The sequence below is a fragment of the Brassica rapa genome, chromosome A09 (genome assembly GCF_000309985.2).
Source record: "Brassica rapa cultivar Chiifu-401-42 chromosome A09, CAAS_Brap_v3.01, whole genome shotgun sequence".
NCBI lineage: Eukaryota > Viridiplantae > Streptophyta > Magnoliopsida > Brassicales > Brassicaceae > Brassica > Brassica rapa.
In genome coordinates, this window is record NC_024803.2 from 26,681,485 (window position 1) to 26,699,054 (window position 17,570).

General features: G+C 34.7%; 1 protein-coding gene across 1 annotated transcript; it reads right to left on the bottom strand.

Moving 5' to 3' along the window:
* Nucleotides 1–10,325: 10,325 nt before the first annotated feature.
* Nucleotides 10,326–15,735, bottom strand: LOC103840289. Its single transcript, XM_009116785.3, has 4 exons — nucleotides 15,660–15,735; nucleotides 15,436–15,548; nucleotides 15,167–15,337; nucleotides 10,326–14,984 (listed from the first exon to the last, which is right to left on the bottom strand). The coding sequence occupies exons 2-4, from the start codon at nucleotides 15,535–15,537 to the stop codon at nucleotides 14,901–14,903; spliced, it is 357 nt and encodes a 118-aa protein (XP_009115033.1). The 5' UTR covers nucleotides 15,538–15,548; nucleotides 15,660–15,735; the 3' UTR covers nucleotides 10,326–14,900.
* Nucleotides 15,736–17,570: the final 1,835 nt, after the last annotated feature.

Below are 17,570 nucleotides of genomic sequence, written 5' to 3' on the forward strand. Positions count from 1 at the left end.
GATGCAGGTAGTTCAGACAGGAGAAGCTGTTAAGAGGCAAGAAGCCTTAACAAGGGGGGGGGGGGGTAGGAGATGATGTAATGAAGCACCACGTGAATGCCATCATAGATGATGATTTCTGGCAAGTGGTAAAGCATGAGAAATTGCAAGAAGGAGATTTTGAAGTAGATAGTTCGATGAGTTTTGGCGGATCGCATCGACGTCAGACTTCGAACATTGATCGACGGACTTCAACCATAACCGATCAACAACATCTTCAGAGCATCGATTGACGACACCAACAGAGTCAACTGCATCATGCAATGCCATGAGGATCATGACTCACGAGGAGTTCGCAGCAAGACACCCACATCCGCACAGCCTTATTTTTGTCAACATCGATTGGCAAAAAGAGCCCGCCATTGATCGACAACGAGAGACCTGTCTGTGCCTCGCGTGAACGTATGCACGCTTATAAAAAAGACAGCCGGGTATCATATCCGCAAACACTTCAAAAACACGGAAAAAACCAAACATGATAAAAACAGTCAAGTAGGTACACGATAAGACGGACACACTACCGCACCTAAAACCTCATATAACCAGGATAAAACAAAAAAAAATCGATTTCATACCTATAGGCATTTTTTTACCGTAACACATATGGAATAAGTCAACACTTCGTGCACCCAATGTCACTGAAATTTACATAAGCCTTGGTACAATTTAATTTCACAGATGAAGATTTTCAAAAGATCTCATCAAATCTAAGCTATGCTCACATATGCGGACGTAGATATCAAGCACTGTTTAAACTAGGATTAAAACACACATGATGGCCTTACAATTCCGACTGGAAAAAGGTACAAACTATTATCCGAACACAATAACACACACACATAAATCTCAACAATTCTCCGAGCATACTGAGTCGCTCGCAGAACTTAGTGGGGGCTTGTGTTGGAGTCCAGTTTCACACCCAGTCTGAAATGCAAGTCCGACCCGACTATACTTAACACCAACTAGAAGCCCATAAAAGACGAAGGCCCACATCCCATGGAGCCCATGAAGAGTCAAGTCAAAACTTTGACCAAGTCTTCGTCAAAAGTTTTGGTCAGTGGTTTTGAATGATCATTAATACAATCATTTACTTCAATTAATTGCCATAAATGACATTGTCTTCTCCTAGAAATCATATATAAGTGGAGGTTATTGGTTGTTGTATTTTAATGAATTTGAAAATCCAAACTAAATCTAGTGTTATTGGTTCTATAATTTTTAAATATGTATTAAAATCATGTGTTATTGGTTTAATGATTCATAAATTCTATATTAAATTAAGTGTGATTCAATCGTACGGATCTACTAATAAATTTGATTTTATAATGGAATTTTATAAATTTTTTTGTTAAAAATACAAAGACTCAAATATGAGGGAAAACTTTCGGATTTGTAAATACTAATCCAAATTTTTTTAAAAATCTGCATATTTTACTTATATTTATAAATACTACATGGATTTCTAAATCAATCAAAATATATAAACCAATAACATCTAAAAGGAGGATAACTATCTAGCTAGTGGAGACATTCCATGAGAGAAAACATATTCAACGGAGAAGAGAAGAATTAGATGAAGAAGATTCCACACCTTCATCATATATTCCCACATAAGATCCACATATTTATTATCAAAAGGAAGTCATCTATCGATTCTTCACATATTTCTATATCTTTTATCTATGCTTGTTATTATTTAGTTCCTTGCTGCCTAGCTCCTAGCTGCCCAGCTCTCAGCTGCCTAACTGTCAAGCTGCCAAACTGCCTAGCTGTCAGACCGCCTAGATGACCTGACGATCCAATGACACGACGGCCTGGAGAGCTGGGAATCTAATCGCATATCTCAAAAAGAGATCCCTAGCTGTGTGGCTATAAGAGAGATCTAGAAGCCTACCTCAAGATGAGATCTCTTTCCAAGCTTCCTAGCTATAAGAGAGATTTAGAAGCCTATCTCAAAAAGAGATCTTTCTTCTAGCTACCTAGCTATAAGAGATATCTCTCTCCTAGATGTCTAGATATAAGAGAGATCTAGAAGTTTATCTCAAGAAGAGATCTCTTTACTAGCTGCCTAGTTGCAAGAGAGATCTAAAAGCCTATCTCAAGAAGAGGTATCTCTCCTAGATGCCTAGCTATAAGAGATATCTAAAAACTTAACTAAAGAAGAGACCTCTCTTCTAGTTTCCTATCTAGAAGAGAGACTAAGATGACCAGCTAAACAAGGAGTTCCCTCAGAGAGTCACACATTATACCACACACAAGATATTACCTAAGAACTACATAGGCTTAATCTCGAAAAGGGTACGTAGACAGCCTTTTCTAAATACACAACTCATAATATATCTCACCTCATCAATGGCGAGCTCATAGAATATTGCTCATTGGACGGATATGGGAAACTCCTTATCTTGAAGATACAACGCCATCAATATGGCACAAAGTTCAAGGGACCCTTCATTACAAGGACATGGGTTAATCAATGCGGAATGGAGGTTAAGGAACCTAGCAAAGACTTCACTGTTATACAATCAACTGAAACCCCTAACCTTATTTCTGAGTGAATTTTAGGATTCATCATTTTGTATAATGGATGTTCAGATCAGTATGTATATCTGAAACCTGATCGAATAGACGAATATGTTCACAACCCGAGTTCATATGTTTGTCAAATCTTCCTTTTCCTTTTCATAACTCGATCAAGCATCAAATCTACACAAATAGTGATGCCTGTCCATATATATTTTCATAAATTTTATTCTCGTATATTTACTCTGATTTCTTTTATGCCTTCGACTATATACAAACCTGAAACCCTAAATTCAAAATCTTGTATAGTTTCTTCAATTCTTCCAAATGGAAACATAAAATCACCACTTACAAAAATCTCTTCCTAAAGAGACTTCAAGGATTATTCACAAGTATTAGTAATTTTCTTTGTATTCGATATATACATAATATCATGAAAAATCAATATTTTCAGGGTTTACTGGGTTCAATTTGGTAGACAATGATTTTTACTTTCTCGCATATGTTCTTTTGTGTTTAGCACAAAATTTTCAAGTTTATTTTGCAATTTTCATATATTTTTTGTTAGCTCAGTTAGTCTCACTACTTGAATTCATGTTCTATTAGTGTATGGTTTGTTGTTAGCTCATTATTCTATGTACTCAAATTTGTTGTTAGCACAATGTTTTGTATACGAGTTATCATTAAGTGTTATGAGAGTATATGTGAGTTTTTTTTTTTGCGTTAGAATTATTATCTTTACGTATGAGTTTTATTCTTCTTTGTTGTTAGCATAATATTTTTATATATGATTTATCATCAAAATTTATGATTAGTTTTTAAAAGTTTTCTACAACCAAACCCTTGTTTTACCTTAATGATTTCAGTCATCGACAAAGTCATAAAGTCACTCGTTCAAGTTAATTGAGGGCCTGACTGGTTCAAACGCAGCGGTTGCGGTTGAGGTTGCGGGAGTTTGTGGATGCGGGCGGTTGCGGTTTCTAGCGGTTTTAAGAGATTTTTATGACTGGTACTGGTATTAAAAATTGGTACGTTTGCGGGTGACTTATGACTAATTAACTACCAAATGCGGTAACAGTCAAATAATAAATTAACAATATTTATATAATTATAAAAATATCAAAAATCATAAAATGATCATAAATAAAAAATTTATATTTAGAAAGTTATAATTTTAATTTTTAAAAATTTATTGAATTTTTTTTTATTATAAAATTTATAATATCAATTAAAATATAATAGATATATTTTAATATTTTCATAATTTCAATTTTAAATTTTTTATTAAATATTTTTACTTTTGTATATATATTGTTTTAAAAAAAGAAAAAAAATTTACCCTCCCGCAACCGCTCGCAACCGCAAACGCTAGCTGGAGCCAGCTTTTGAATTTATGAGATTCGGAGCGGTTTGAAGCGGTTTAGAGCGATTTGAGTGATTGTTGCAAACCGCCGACAACCGCTACCAACCGCAAAAGCTGCGTTTGCGGGTGGTAGCGGGAAAACCAGTCGCCCCCTGAGTACATTTAATGTAGAAATGAATGTCTCAGATTACTTAACAAGGTTTAGAACCGAATTTGAAAAAATTCTTGGTACATCTAGTGTTCAAGTGATTTACTAAATCCAAACTAAACATAATTAAACCCTAACCAAAACCAAACCAAAATGAACCAACATTTTATAATATCCGAATGGTATTAACATTTTTGCTCTCAAAATTCCAAATCGAAATGACTCAGAAACAAACCCAATTAGACATATGAGTATTCAGGCCTAGTGTATAAGCTCATCTCACTCACTAGGGCTGGGCAAATAAACCGAACTTGATCTGATTAAAATGAATCTGAATCGATCCAAACCCGATATAAATACCGAATGGATCTGGTTTTATGGTATTTCAGGTTATGTGTATTATCCGAACCCGAACCTAAATAGATACACGATAGAACCCGAAAACTTCAAAATCCCAAAAAACCTGTACCAAACATGATTGTAGTTCCTAATATGTATCCAAAATATACTAAAATATTATTGAACATTTAAAATAATTATCTACTAGGTGATAACCCGCGCCTTGCGCGGGATGAGATTATTATTTTTGGTATTTATAAGATAAAAAGACAGAAAGTCTGTTAAATGTGGACATCGGTTTGATTGTATGTTAGATTTTATTGTATTTTACTCCGTTGAAATATTTATTTATTTTGGTTTGGAGAATTCACAAAAGTGCTGGAGATTAACGGTGAAGAATATTGTAGAAGAAGTCTTATAAATAAAAAGCTCAATTTTATTAAGACGCATAAGGATAAAACTGATAATATGATTTAAATCTATTGCCATAAACCAAGTATTTGAAATATATGCAAATCCCCTATTCATAATTAACTCAATCACGCATATTAGCAAAATAGGCAACCGTCATATAGTAAACTTGAAATAACCAAAATGAAGTGAGGTTTATCTTCGTTGATTTCAATAGACGTTCCAACTCGGAACCAATTGGTTCGATTCGGTAAACCCACAATCAGAAGTTCCAACTTGGAACTAATAACAGTCGCGTATGAATATAACTTTTTTTTTGGTTTTTATGTGTCTCTCTTAGCCTTTGTGGGAACCGAAATTCGCACTGTCGATTTCCGTTTAAATAAGGAAACTAAGAAAACCCTAATTTCCCAGAGGTCCCGGATCTCTGCGAGAGCAAACGACAAGTGATCGAATATATGCGGAAATCATGAAAAGATAACAAACGAATTTAGAGAAAGCTGTAGATCCTATTTCGAGTCCGCGTAAGAGCGTTGCGATCATTACAAGAGAATACAAAGGCTTTGGCCGCAGGGGGCGTCAGCGAGTTACCTAGTTCTAGCAACATAAAACCCTAATCCTAGTTGAGTCGCAGCTCGATAACAAAGGACGGAAAAGATATCTAAAAGGCTTAGATTGATTTCGGACTGAACCTTGTTAAAGGCTGCCTACGTACCCCTTTCGAGGATCAAGCCGAACGTAGTTCAATTGATAGAGCTGGACAAGAGATCGAACTGCCTGGGCGAGTTCGTCTAGTAATTGAGTGCCAGTCATAGAAACCGAACTTGTCGAGAATAAGCCTAAAGTTTCTAAGTGCAGAGAATTCCGAATCTAAAAAGTTCTCCTCTTTCTCCTCGCCTAGGACTCCTTATATACTAGCTCCAAGGTCGGTTTACGCTTTTACTCTTCTGTCCTTAAGCCGTCATAGCATAAAAATGGAGATATTCCATTTTTCCCGATCTTCACAATTATCTTCATAACTTCCGTATTTATCCGCGGAAACTTGACATTTATCCTTCCTTGTGGACCAAGCGTAAACCAGGCTGTGGTTTACGGGCTTTTGGTTAGGAAAATCATAGGATGGGCCTCGAGTCGTGTTTTAGGTCCCTTTGGGCCGTCTTCCGACTCGACACGTTTACTACGAGTTTTTCGCGGTTTCTAATCCGCGAAGTTTGATCGATGAATTAAAATGGCGGGAAACATGGACTGAGCTTGCTACGGTCTTCGGGAGATAGCATTCGAAGGTTTTGACGAGAATGAAAAAACTGGTGTCGTATTGACGTTCGGAAAGGTTCAATCGCTACACAGCGACCGAACTTTGGCTCGAGCCCGGTCGCTTCGTAGCGACCGAGCGGGACGAGCGCTCGGTCGCTACGTAGCGACCGAGCTTGGCTGAGCTCGGTCGCTACGTAGCGACCGAGCGGGACGATCGCTCGGTCGCTACGTAGCGACCGAGCTTTGGCTCGAGCTCGGTCGCTACGTAGCGACCGAGCGGGACGATCGCTCGGTCACTACGTAGCGACCGAGCTTGGCTGAGCTCTGTCGCTACGTTGCGACCGAGCGGGACGATCGCTCGGTCGCTACGTAGCGACCGAGCTTTGGCTCGAGCTCGGTCGCTACGTAGCGACCGAGCGGGACGATCGCTCGGTCGCTACGTAGTGACCGAGCTTTGGCTCGAGCTCAGTCGCTACGTAGCGACCGAGCGGGACGATCGCTCGGTCGCTACGTAGCGACCGAGCGGGACGATCGCTCGGTCGCTACGTAGCGACCGAGCTTGGCTCGAGCTCGGTCGCTACGTAGCGACCGAGCGGGATGATTGCTCGGTCGCTACGTAGCGACCGAGCGGGACGATCGCTATGTAGCGACCGAGCTTTGGCCCGAGCTCGGTCGCTACATAGCGACCGAGCCGTGTGCATGCTTGGTCGCCGCGTATCGATCGAGCTTGGCTTGTCTGCGGTCTGATTTCCACACTCGAGCTTGTCCGCGGCCGATTTGGATACATGTCCGTTGCCTTCGGACAATCGGTATTTAGTGGTTCGATTGAGATTTGGATGATATTTTACTGCAAGGCTGTTCGTAAAGATATCTTTACGAAGATTACTTTTCGTAAAAACGGTTATGCTAATTTTTACGGACTTTCAGACATTGATTCCGTCGTAACCGATTTTGACCCCAACAGCCTTTCGTCTACAACAAACTGCACAACACAAAAAAAAAAGAGACTCTTCTAGTTTAGCTTGAAAGTTGTGTGTTTATCCTATAGATTCTGTACTCATTATCAACTCTGTTGCAGAATCTCCATGATCTCATAAGACTTCGACCATTTTTGCCTTCGCATGCACCACCTCCATTAATTTGTACGTGATAATAAAGAATAAATAGTATGCTTAAAAGAATGTATGGTAGGTAAGAGTGTGCTAGCCAGCCATGCAAACGTAAAAGTATTATCATTGGCAATGTAAAAATGTTATCATTTGTGTTCGTGAGCTTGACGAAAGAAAGGGGAGAAGAGTTCGTGAGCTGTAGTAGTTTGTAATAACGATAATTCTAAGCTTGACGAAACTAGGGGTGGGCGTTCGGGTACCCGTTCGGGTTTGGGTCGGGTATTTCGGTATAGAGGTGTAGAACCTGTTCGGGTATTTTTGTACTTCGGGTCGGGTTCGGGTATTTTTAGTTCGGATTCGGTTATTTTAGATCGGGTTCAGATATTTAGATTTTGAAAAAAAAAATTAAAATTTTCATTTCTCAAGTTAAAACTAAAAAGGCATTAATTTAATTATGGTTTAAAAAAAAATTGGATGTAACTTTTTGTTAATTTTTGAAATAAAAAACTTGACATGCATTTTAATTGAGTAGCAAATCATTTTTTCCGTAATTGTATGTATATCATATGAACTTAAAGTATGTTTAGTATCAATATAAATATTTTATATAAAATGAGAGATGTAAACTAGAAATATAAGGTTAACTATATATATGTTCGGTTATCTTCGGATATCCATTCGGGTTCGGGTATTATCTGTTTGGGTTCGGGTATCCAATCTCTCCTTATTCAATACCCGTTCGGGTATTTTTCTACTTTGGTTCAAATTTCGGTTCGGGTTTTTCGGATCAGGTTCGGGTGCCACTTCGGATATCGGGTAAAGTGCCTACCCCTAGACGAAACAATGGGAGAAGAGTTCTCTTTTTGATAGTAATAATCAACAGTTACGCACAAAGATGCAAAAGAAGTTGCCTCACAAAGCTGATCTAATGAACAAAAACTTATAGGTTCTCTTCTCCTCTTCAAGACTTCAACAATGGACTAACGGATGCGTAGGATTTCTCACAGGTTCGATCGCGAAACACAGTTCTTTTCATCTCAGTTTGCATGACGCTTGTCCACGACTAAAGTCCCCATCTCAAGAACCTCGCCGAGAATAACCTAGATGGATCGTCGTGTAGGCCATGCGAAGAAGGAAGAGGAGACTTCTATGTTCAGTAGACTAACGGATGTGTTGGATTTTTCTATTTTGTCTTAAAACACAGTTCTTTTCATCTCAGTTTGCAATTTATAATCCTTTTTGTCTATAAACATTGTCATCACCTGATGTCTGATGAGATATGTTGAAACTTCGAAGGTGTGAAGAAGATTACAAACTATTTAGAAAGTGTTTTAATCTTCAGGCTAGTTTATAATTAAAAGCTCGTTAAGAAGATTACTCAAAAAAAATGCCAAGATGCTCCAAAAGATGGAAAATAAGTAAACAAATATGTGAGAGTGTCTCTATAAACGACACGTGTCAATATTGGTGTGAACACATTAATTGCAATGCTCCTCTTTTAATATATAAGGGATTACAAGAAGGTTGTTGGTTGAAGGTAGCGGTTGAAGCTTAGAATTTTTAGATTTTGGTTTTGTTTCATTGAATAATGTTTCTCATTTCTTGAGAACTTGGTTTTTGTTTTATGCTTTCATTTATTTGGTTTTCTTTCTATCAATAACTATGTTTATTTTTTGTTTGATTTTGAATGATCATGTTTGATGTTTCTTTCTTATTTTTGAATCGATTTTAGTTATGTTTAGATTACAAAATAGGTACAAATCATGTACTTTAAAACCGAAGAAGCAATTTTACTTATATTTTGGTTACAAAATAGATACAATTAGGTACTTTAAACCGAAGAACCGATTGGGATCCGAACCCGAAAGTACATTAGGTTGTACCGATTCTTTGAAAATTTACTAACCCCGACCCGAATCCGTTAGAATCTGAACCGGTTCCAAACCGAACTTTTATATAACCCAAATGGGGCCGATTTTGATAAATCCAAAAAATCAAAACCTGATTGGTCGAAACCGAAATACGATTGGGACCCAGAATTCCCAAGCCTATCATTTACTTGTGTTAGTGTGTCTAATCTATTAAAGCTAGAGTACGAAGATCTAGAGGAAAATCCAAATAAAATGGATAAAGCTCATATCTAAAAAATTGTATTCTAAATTCGAGAGTAGATATATACTTCCATATATAAAATATTTTATTGACCAAAATTTTGCCTTCTAACCGAACAGATATGCAACACACAAGTTTTTTTGTTGCATTTAAACCTATTGTAAACTTTTGTATAAAAAGTAAGGAAATTGGGCTGTATAACCTTCAAACAAATTATAATTCATTAGATAACTAAAACTCCTAACTTTCATCTACAGTACATGTATTTTATGTAATAATGCTATATTACCTTTCAATTCAACCAGTGTAACCTGCTGAGAATTATTTATTAAAAGAAATATTAAATAAATAATTTAATAAATTGTGGTTATCATTGTTCCACATCTCTTTCTCTTCTTCTTCCTCTTCTCCTTCAATCTTTGTTTGTTTTCATACATACGAACACAAACCACTAAACGAAGAAAGAACATGGATTTTGGGCTTGTGGAATTGAGTTTGGAGAAGAAGATGACACCGTAGAGAACGACGAGGTGACATCACGATTTTTTTTTTTGAGTTTTTTGTAATGTTGTTGATCTTGATTTTTTTCGTTGTTATTTAAATTATTATAGTATGCTGCATTTATATGATAGGGTGAAGAATAATTACTTTGGAATAGTGAATGCGTGTATCACCATGTTTGTAAAAAAAAAAGAAGATGTGAAGAAGATGAACTCGTCGACTATACTATATGTAGTGAAAGAAATTATAGTATAGTACGATTCTTATATTTTTGTACAATTCGCAAGTACCAAACTAAATAGTATGCTACGGTTGTTGTATTATTGTACCATCGATTGTTTGATAAATTCATTATTTATCAATTTCTAGTTTACAACTATATGTACTATACTATGTATTTTGTTCTATACTATTTGGGTTTAGAGTTTCTACTTAGGGTTTAGGGTTTAATGATTAAGATTTAGGGTTTAGTATTTGGAAGGTGGGAGTTGAGGTTTGGGTTTAGTGACCGTATTATGTATGTTGCATTTGACGATTAATAAAGAGTGTTCTTTTTTGGTCATCAATTTGTACTATACTATGTATTTTGTTCCATTCTATTTGGGTTTAGAGTCTATACTTGGTTTAGGGTTTAGTGATTAGGATTTAGGGTTTAGTATTTGGAAGGTGAGAGTTTATGTTTGGGTTTAGTGATATCATTTTTGGGTTTAGTATTCAAAAGTTAGGTCTGAGTTTAGCATTAAGGAATTTTGTTTGGATTTAGTTTAATATTACATAATATTATATACTATTTTCATATTTTGATAATTGGATTTAAGATTTATATTTGGGTTTAGGGTTCAGTAATTAGGGTTTAGAGTTTTGTATTTAGATGGAAGGGTGATGTTTAAAGTTTAGGGTTTAGTATTTATGAGTTGAGGTTTAGAGTAAAGTTTAGTATTTACTAGATGTGAGTGGATTTTGAATCCTATTAATTTTAGTGATATGGTATAGAAAAATCAGATGCATATTTATGTGTTAAACAAAAGTGTAATGTTGGTTGTATTACATGTGATAATTAATTGTGGGGTGTCAAATTGTTGATGTCATCAGTTTTTCTATCTGTTACTGGCAACTTGAACAAAAAAAAAGATAATACCGGATAGAAGTTGACATAATTGTTATAGACTTTATTATTAATTTCTTTTTTAAATTTGGTCTTTTGACAAATTCACCCTAAAAAGTATGTCATTTAAATTAATCCACCTCAGTTGAGTCAACAGCCAGTAAACATGTCTTAACATTATTATTTTTTGTTTATAAGATATCCGGTTAACAAATTTAATCTTGTTAAAAATTATTTCTAGCTATTAAAATATATAGAAAATAATCATGTAACATATTTATGTAATACAAAATTCATAAGAAGAAAATTAAAAAGTGACTAAATGAAAATTCTCCAATATGTTGAAAAGTTAACTATAAAATAGGTAAAATACTAATAAAAGACGTGAAACATTTCGGTTTATCTAAGAAACTGAATAGGAAAAATATATCAAACGTTGCGGATCTAGCGGATCAAATAGTAAATTAAGCGGATTAGCGAAACACAAACTAACCGAACAGTCTAAAATATTCATATTAGTATATTTAATTAAATTAAATTATTATTATTTTCCAGCATATTTATAATTTAATTGATGCATATTTTATTATAATAACATTTTTTAATGAACCTGGTATTCAGATGTCCTCGAAAGAGATCCGGCTAGTGTTTAATGACCGTCCACTGGAGCTGAGCCGGAAAGCCCACCGAAGACATCCATGGGCCATTTTTTCCTTTTCATTTTAATAGTCGGTGGGCAAAACTCAAATCTAAGTGGCAGAACTCACAGCCATGAGCTCTTAACCACAAGGCCACAATCGCCCGATTATAATAATTTTATTTAATGTTTCATGCATGAGATATTTAACAAAAATTAATATCTGAATATTTCTAATATACTACATGTATTTTTATTTCATATATATAAAATAGAGTTGCTATAAATATTATGCTTGAATATAATATATATATATATATATATATATATATATATTAACTAAATTTGAATTAGTTAAGTTATGTTTTATTTAAAAGATTAGTATATTAGATTAGGCTGTAAAGTTAACTAACATAATACTTTAAAAATATTAGAACTTTTCCAAACAAAAAATAACAACAAATTAAAATAAAACAAGAGGATGTACCACAAACTTATCCAATAAGTGGTGGTTTTACTGTACAAGGTAAATTATTATAAAATTCATAAATTTTGGTCTTTTAACCGTAGATTTAGTTGTATTTATTTTATTGTTTAAACAGAATTATTTTTTTGACAAAGCAATTATATTCTTTTAACGGTCCAAAAGACTTAAAAAAGGTGCTAGTGAACGAGCTGTTAGTAGCTTGATCCACATAGTGATATTTTTTTTTTTTTTTGGTAAAATGTTAAGACTTTATACCAAGCTTTTAAGATTTTTTACAGAAATTACTGGGATGAACTAGTAGCAGAAGATGCAGAAATTAAACTAACAAAAGGTCCTAAGAAGCAAAGCCAAAACAACAATGAAACATAAGAGACACGACAAAAGCAAAGCCAAGAGCGAAGCGGCGAATGACCAGAGGAAGAACCGGAACAGAGAGAGCTACTAGTTGCCACGAGCCACTGGAGAGAAAGGCGCCCTCAGACTTTGAAACACACAGCGCCTACAGCTTCCATTGAACCCCCACCGCTCTAACCTGCTCAAAGAATCATTCCCGGACCATCCATATCGTTTTATAAATGCCTAACTGGCAGCACGAGAAGGATCCACAAATGACGATGCCGTCGTTCAAAGCAAGGAGTTGAAGATTGCTGCCTCCAACTCATCTGCACGAGAAGGATCCACATAGTGATATTTGGTTTATGTAATTGACACATGCTCTTAAGAGAAGAGTTGAGTACTGTGACATGTATGCATACCACATGTGCTATTTACGACTATATAGGAAGCGAGCGATTGTTTTATTTTTAATCCATATCCCTCTCATGCGAGTTCCTATTAACATATTTATGGTTACAAAGTTATCCTTGAACCTTCAGCTATGTTCTTGAAGGAAAGAAATAATGTTTGCTACTTTAGTATATTTTTCAACGGTAATGGAATAATTCGCCTTATGGGACATGCTAGAAAAGCAGTTAATTCGAACAGATGGACATGAGATTGGAAAAAAAAAACTATTAGTTTTTATTTTGACATGTGTTTTTTGGCCAGCCACTGTATCATTCAATTGGAGTTTGGATATAGCGAACACATGATATAGGAGAAGTCTAACATATGCTTTAGAGATCAGGAATGTTAAATCGATATAAAAGACCAATGAGTTGGGAAACAACGAGACATGCTGAAAAGCAAAGTTTTCTAGGGTTGTAACTTGTATGTATCCCTAACAGGTGCATAATTTAACTCCCAAGTGTTAGTGTACTTGTAAGGGTCGCACGGTTCATTTGCCCTATGATTTCTGAATTAGGATTCTCACGCTTGATCTCTAAGACTTTTCTAGTACTCGACAAGCTCCCAATCATGTGTGAGGGGGAGATATTAGTTTATGGTCGGTTTGCATCCATGATTAGGCAGCATACCAAACCGTTTTGGTTAACCAATAGTTATGGGAAATTATCCGTATAACACCTTAAATGAAGATATGTGACTCTTCATTTAAAAGATGTGTCTCTTTGCTGAAAATACATGTCTCTTCCTTGAACTTATGTGACTCCTCACATAATGTCTCTTGACTGTCTATATATATGAGACATTGCAAATAGAAGAGAACCAATTGTAATAATATATTTATAACAAACATATTTCTAAAGAGAGAGTAAAACGTTTTGGAAAGAAGAAGCTTCAATGAATCAACTAGAAATGTACTTGAATGGGGACATGTGGTTGATTTCCATCTGTAATTTCTTTCCGATTCTTGCATCCAATTCCAGATTGTATCAAGCAATGTTCATCGCTAAACTAGAATAGGTATGTTTCCGGTTTAGCTCGCTTCCGCATATAGATATCTAACAGTTCTATTATACCAGTAGTGACCATGAGCGTCGTCTTTTCGAGATCTAATGAATGTTTCTTGGTACTTCAACCTTCCTCAATATATATCTAGTGTTGTAACAATGTCATTAGATCTCAAGATATATTTGCATACATTATCTTACTTCCTTATTGTTTTGCAAATTTTCAGTTGTTCTACCACTCATCATCACGATGATTGATTCAATTGTTGTTTCCGTAATATCGTATCTTACAAAACCACTATTTCATTGTTGTTTTGATACGATTATAGCAGGGTTTGGTGGATTCTCGAGAATTATCTTGATGAGTCTACAAAATATTGAAAATAGCTTTTGAAAGTAGAAGAAAAATCTTTGTATATTTTCCTTTATTCACAAATGCAAAACTATACAATGTATACGGTGGTTAACCTATAAAGAGTGAATGCAAAAGAAAAAGAACTCCGAAAAAAAAATGTAATTTCGTTTAAGAACTGGAGAATTGTCAACATCTCTAGTAATTTGCCTATTACGCCCGAGATGGAAACGTTAAGAGACAAGACATTGTAGCTTGAAAATCAAGTAATGAGTAAAGGTATGTTCACTTCACATAAAGTAAAACAGAATTGTCCATATTTCTATTGAAAAAATATGTGACGTAAGCCCCACGACATGGCTGGTTCTTTGATCTAACCGTATATTTTGTGATTAGAAAGTTTCAAACATTTTTTGGCACATATTGTCGTAGGTATGCAGTAGTTTCTTAGTTTCTTGCCACTGCCTCTTGATTTTAATCAAGATGCAGAAGAAGAGTCTAGTAGATTGTTGCGGTTAGACATGACAAACCCAAAAAAAAAAAGAACCAAACATTATTTTAGTATCTAACTACTTCAATAAAATCATGAAAATCAATCGTAGGTATTACAAGTTTGGTCCTCTTAACAGAATAAAATCTAAAACTTCAAACAACTTAATCTCCAGCTCTTAACTCCTTGTACGCAAAACCAGCCTTCTCAAGAAGAAAAGCTATTACATTGGTTCTTGTACTAATCCGTACTAACCTTCTTATCAACACTTGACTTACTGAGGATTACAACTCCAATGGTGATCGATAAAGCCCCCGCAAACCACTGCATTATTTATCGGAAAATGTATAAGCCAAACTCATCTTACAACTCCAAAACTACCATTTCCACATAACAATTGGTGTCCTAAATACACGTTATGTAATCTGCAATAGTAATAGGCTTTGACATCCAAGAAAAGCATAACATAAGAAACATTGTTTTCAAGATTTAAAAAAAAAACTTACACGGAATGATAAGGACTCGTGAAACAGAAAGAGGCCAGCAAAACCAGAAGAGAGAAAATTAGCAGCAAAGTTAGTGACTGTAGCTTGTAGAGAAGAGAGAGCTCTTAAGCTGTTTACATAACATCCCCACATTACCACATTGCATAATACAACCAATCCATACTTTATCACCTGTTAAACATTAAAAAATTTCCAAAATTAAATTAATCAAAATCCTCTAAGGAAAAAAAAAACAAATGAATCCAAGAAAATGTTTTTATTATTATTACGAGAGATGAGAAGAACTTTGCAGAGATGGCAGCAAGAGCTGCATTGAACCCAGCAGAGATTGCCCAGATGTATCCTCTTTTCTTTAGCTGTACATCACCCATGGATCCACCTTCTGAGGTTTTTCACAATCAACGATACGATCAGAAAGAAAAAACTGCACAAACTTCAATCAATTTCAGAGTATTGAAGTGTTTTCATGAGTCTCTTTGGGTTCTAATCATACTTTTGATTTGTCGCAGTTTCCCCTTTTCGTTTCCCCTTAGGCTACAGATTGGATCAAATCTGAAATTGGAGAAGAAGAAGCCACGTTAAACACTTTATTTGGTCATATCTGCTTTGATTGGGCTTACGGCCCATTACTATTTCAGAGCCCATTTATGAATCTCAAAGATCAAGTAAATGGAAGAATTAGGCTTGGGCGTTCGGGTACCCGTTGGCGTTCGGATTAGGTTTTTCGGATTTTGGTTCTTTTTTATAACACCTCCTAGGTCCTATTCTAGTAAATTTGCAAGTACAGGTCGGGTTCGGATATAACACATCGGCTCGGGTCGGTGTTGCATCACATCATAGAATCCATAAAGTAACCATATATCATTCGGATTCGGGTTATATCAGATCAATTCTGATATACCCAAAATAAAATCTAAAATTTAAAAGAAAAATATAAGAAATATATACTTATGTATATATAATTAAGTATTTAAAGTAGTTATTTAAATTTTAAATACTTATTATTAGATATCGTATCAAAATAAATATGAAACTGAATATTTGAAGTATATATTCATGTTTCATATAATTATATTGTATATTAGATTGAACATTCGGAGCGGTTTCTTCGGATATCTCTTCGAATTTTTTGGGTTTTTTAGTTTTTCGGGTTCGGTTAATAACACTTCGGGTTCGGATATGTTTTTACTATCTTACAAGATCCATTCAGGTATTTTTTACATTTCGGAACAGGTACGGATCGGATTTTTCGGTTCGGGTTCGGATTTTGGATTATGGATTTTATGCCTAGGCCTAGAAAGAATAATGCAGTCATTTAAGGAGTGTAACAATCAAACCAAAATCGGTTCAAATGATGTTTGAGATCTGAAGTAGCTTTGGAGGGTGACTGGTAAGTGATGTGGCTTTTATTTTTTGGATTTAGAATAGTTATTGTAGATTTCTTTGCTGTAACTATTTTTTGGTGTAACTTTGTAAATCACTATTTTTTTTCTTTAGAAATAAAGTTTTCTACAACCATTTTTTTTATATTTTTTCAAAGATATATTTGCACTCTAGCTTTTTTTAAAAGAGAGGAAAACATGATTAGTTGACATGTATGACTTTAAACTAAATTTTAGTTTTTTAGATTATCTACAGCTATAACCAATTACCCCCTTAATGAAGCTATGTTTAGCTTGCAGCATGGTTATAAATTTAAGCTGTGTATACATGATTTAACTGTTTTTTTAGTTTTGGATTTTTTTCTAAATTAACTGTTTAGTTCATATTAATTAATTATGATGCATAAAAATATGAGTGACATTTCATTATAATTATTTTATTATTATTATTTCACAAAATTAAGGACAAAATCTTATGAAAGATTTTTCATTAATAGTGTAGAAGATAGATAAAAATGGTCAAACAAAGATAATGATTTGTTTCTTTTATAAAATACCAACGGAAATGAATAACATTAATAATAATAGTATAATGTCATAAATACAAGGTAAATAAAAACCAAAATAGATTTAAATAAACATGAAAGCGTTAAACCAAATAAATAATATCCTCGCACACAAGAAGTAAAACGTTTGGCTACTTCATAAACTCATGAATATGGTTTATTATTGACTTGCTTTAACATGTTCAACGAGAGTCTCTGTACCTCCCACATACTGTACAAATGCAACTACATTAGCATATTATACTTTTGTTGTCAAACCAAATAAACACATCCATGAGGATTGAAATATTTAAATGTACATTGTGAGAACAAACATCCACCTCTAAAATTATTCACGAACACTTCAATTTTATAATACGTTATCTTGTGAAAATAGTCTATTCAGGTCCAAGCGATGCTAAACCATGATTAGTAATTCACTTACTAGATTCAGTATCATTTTAAAAACAAAGTATT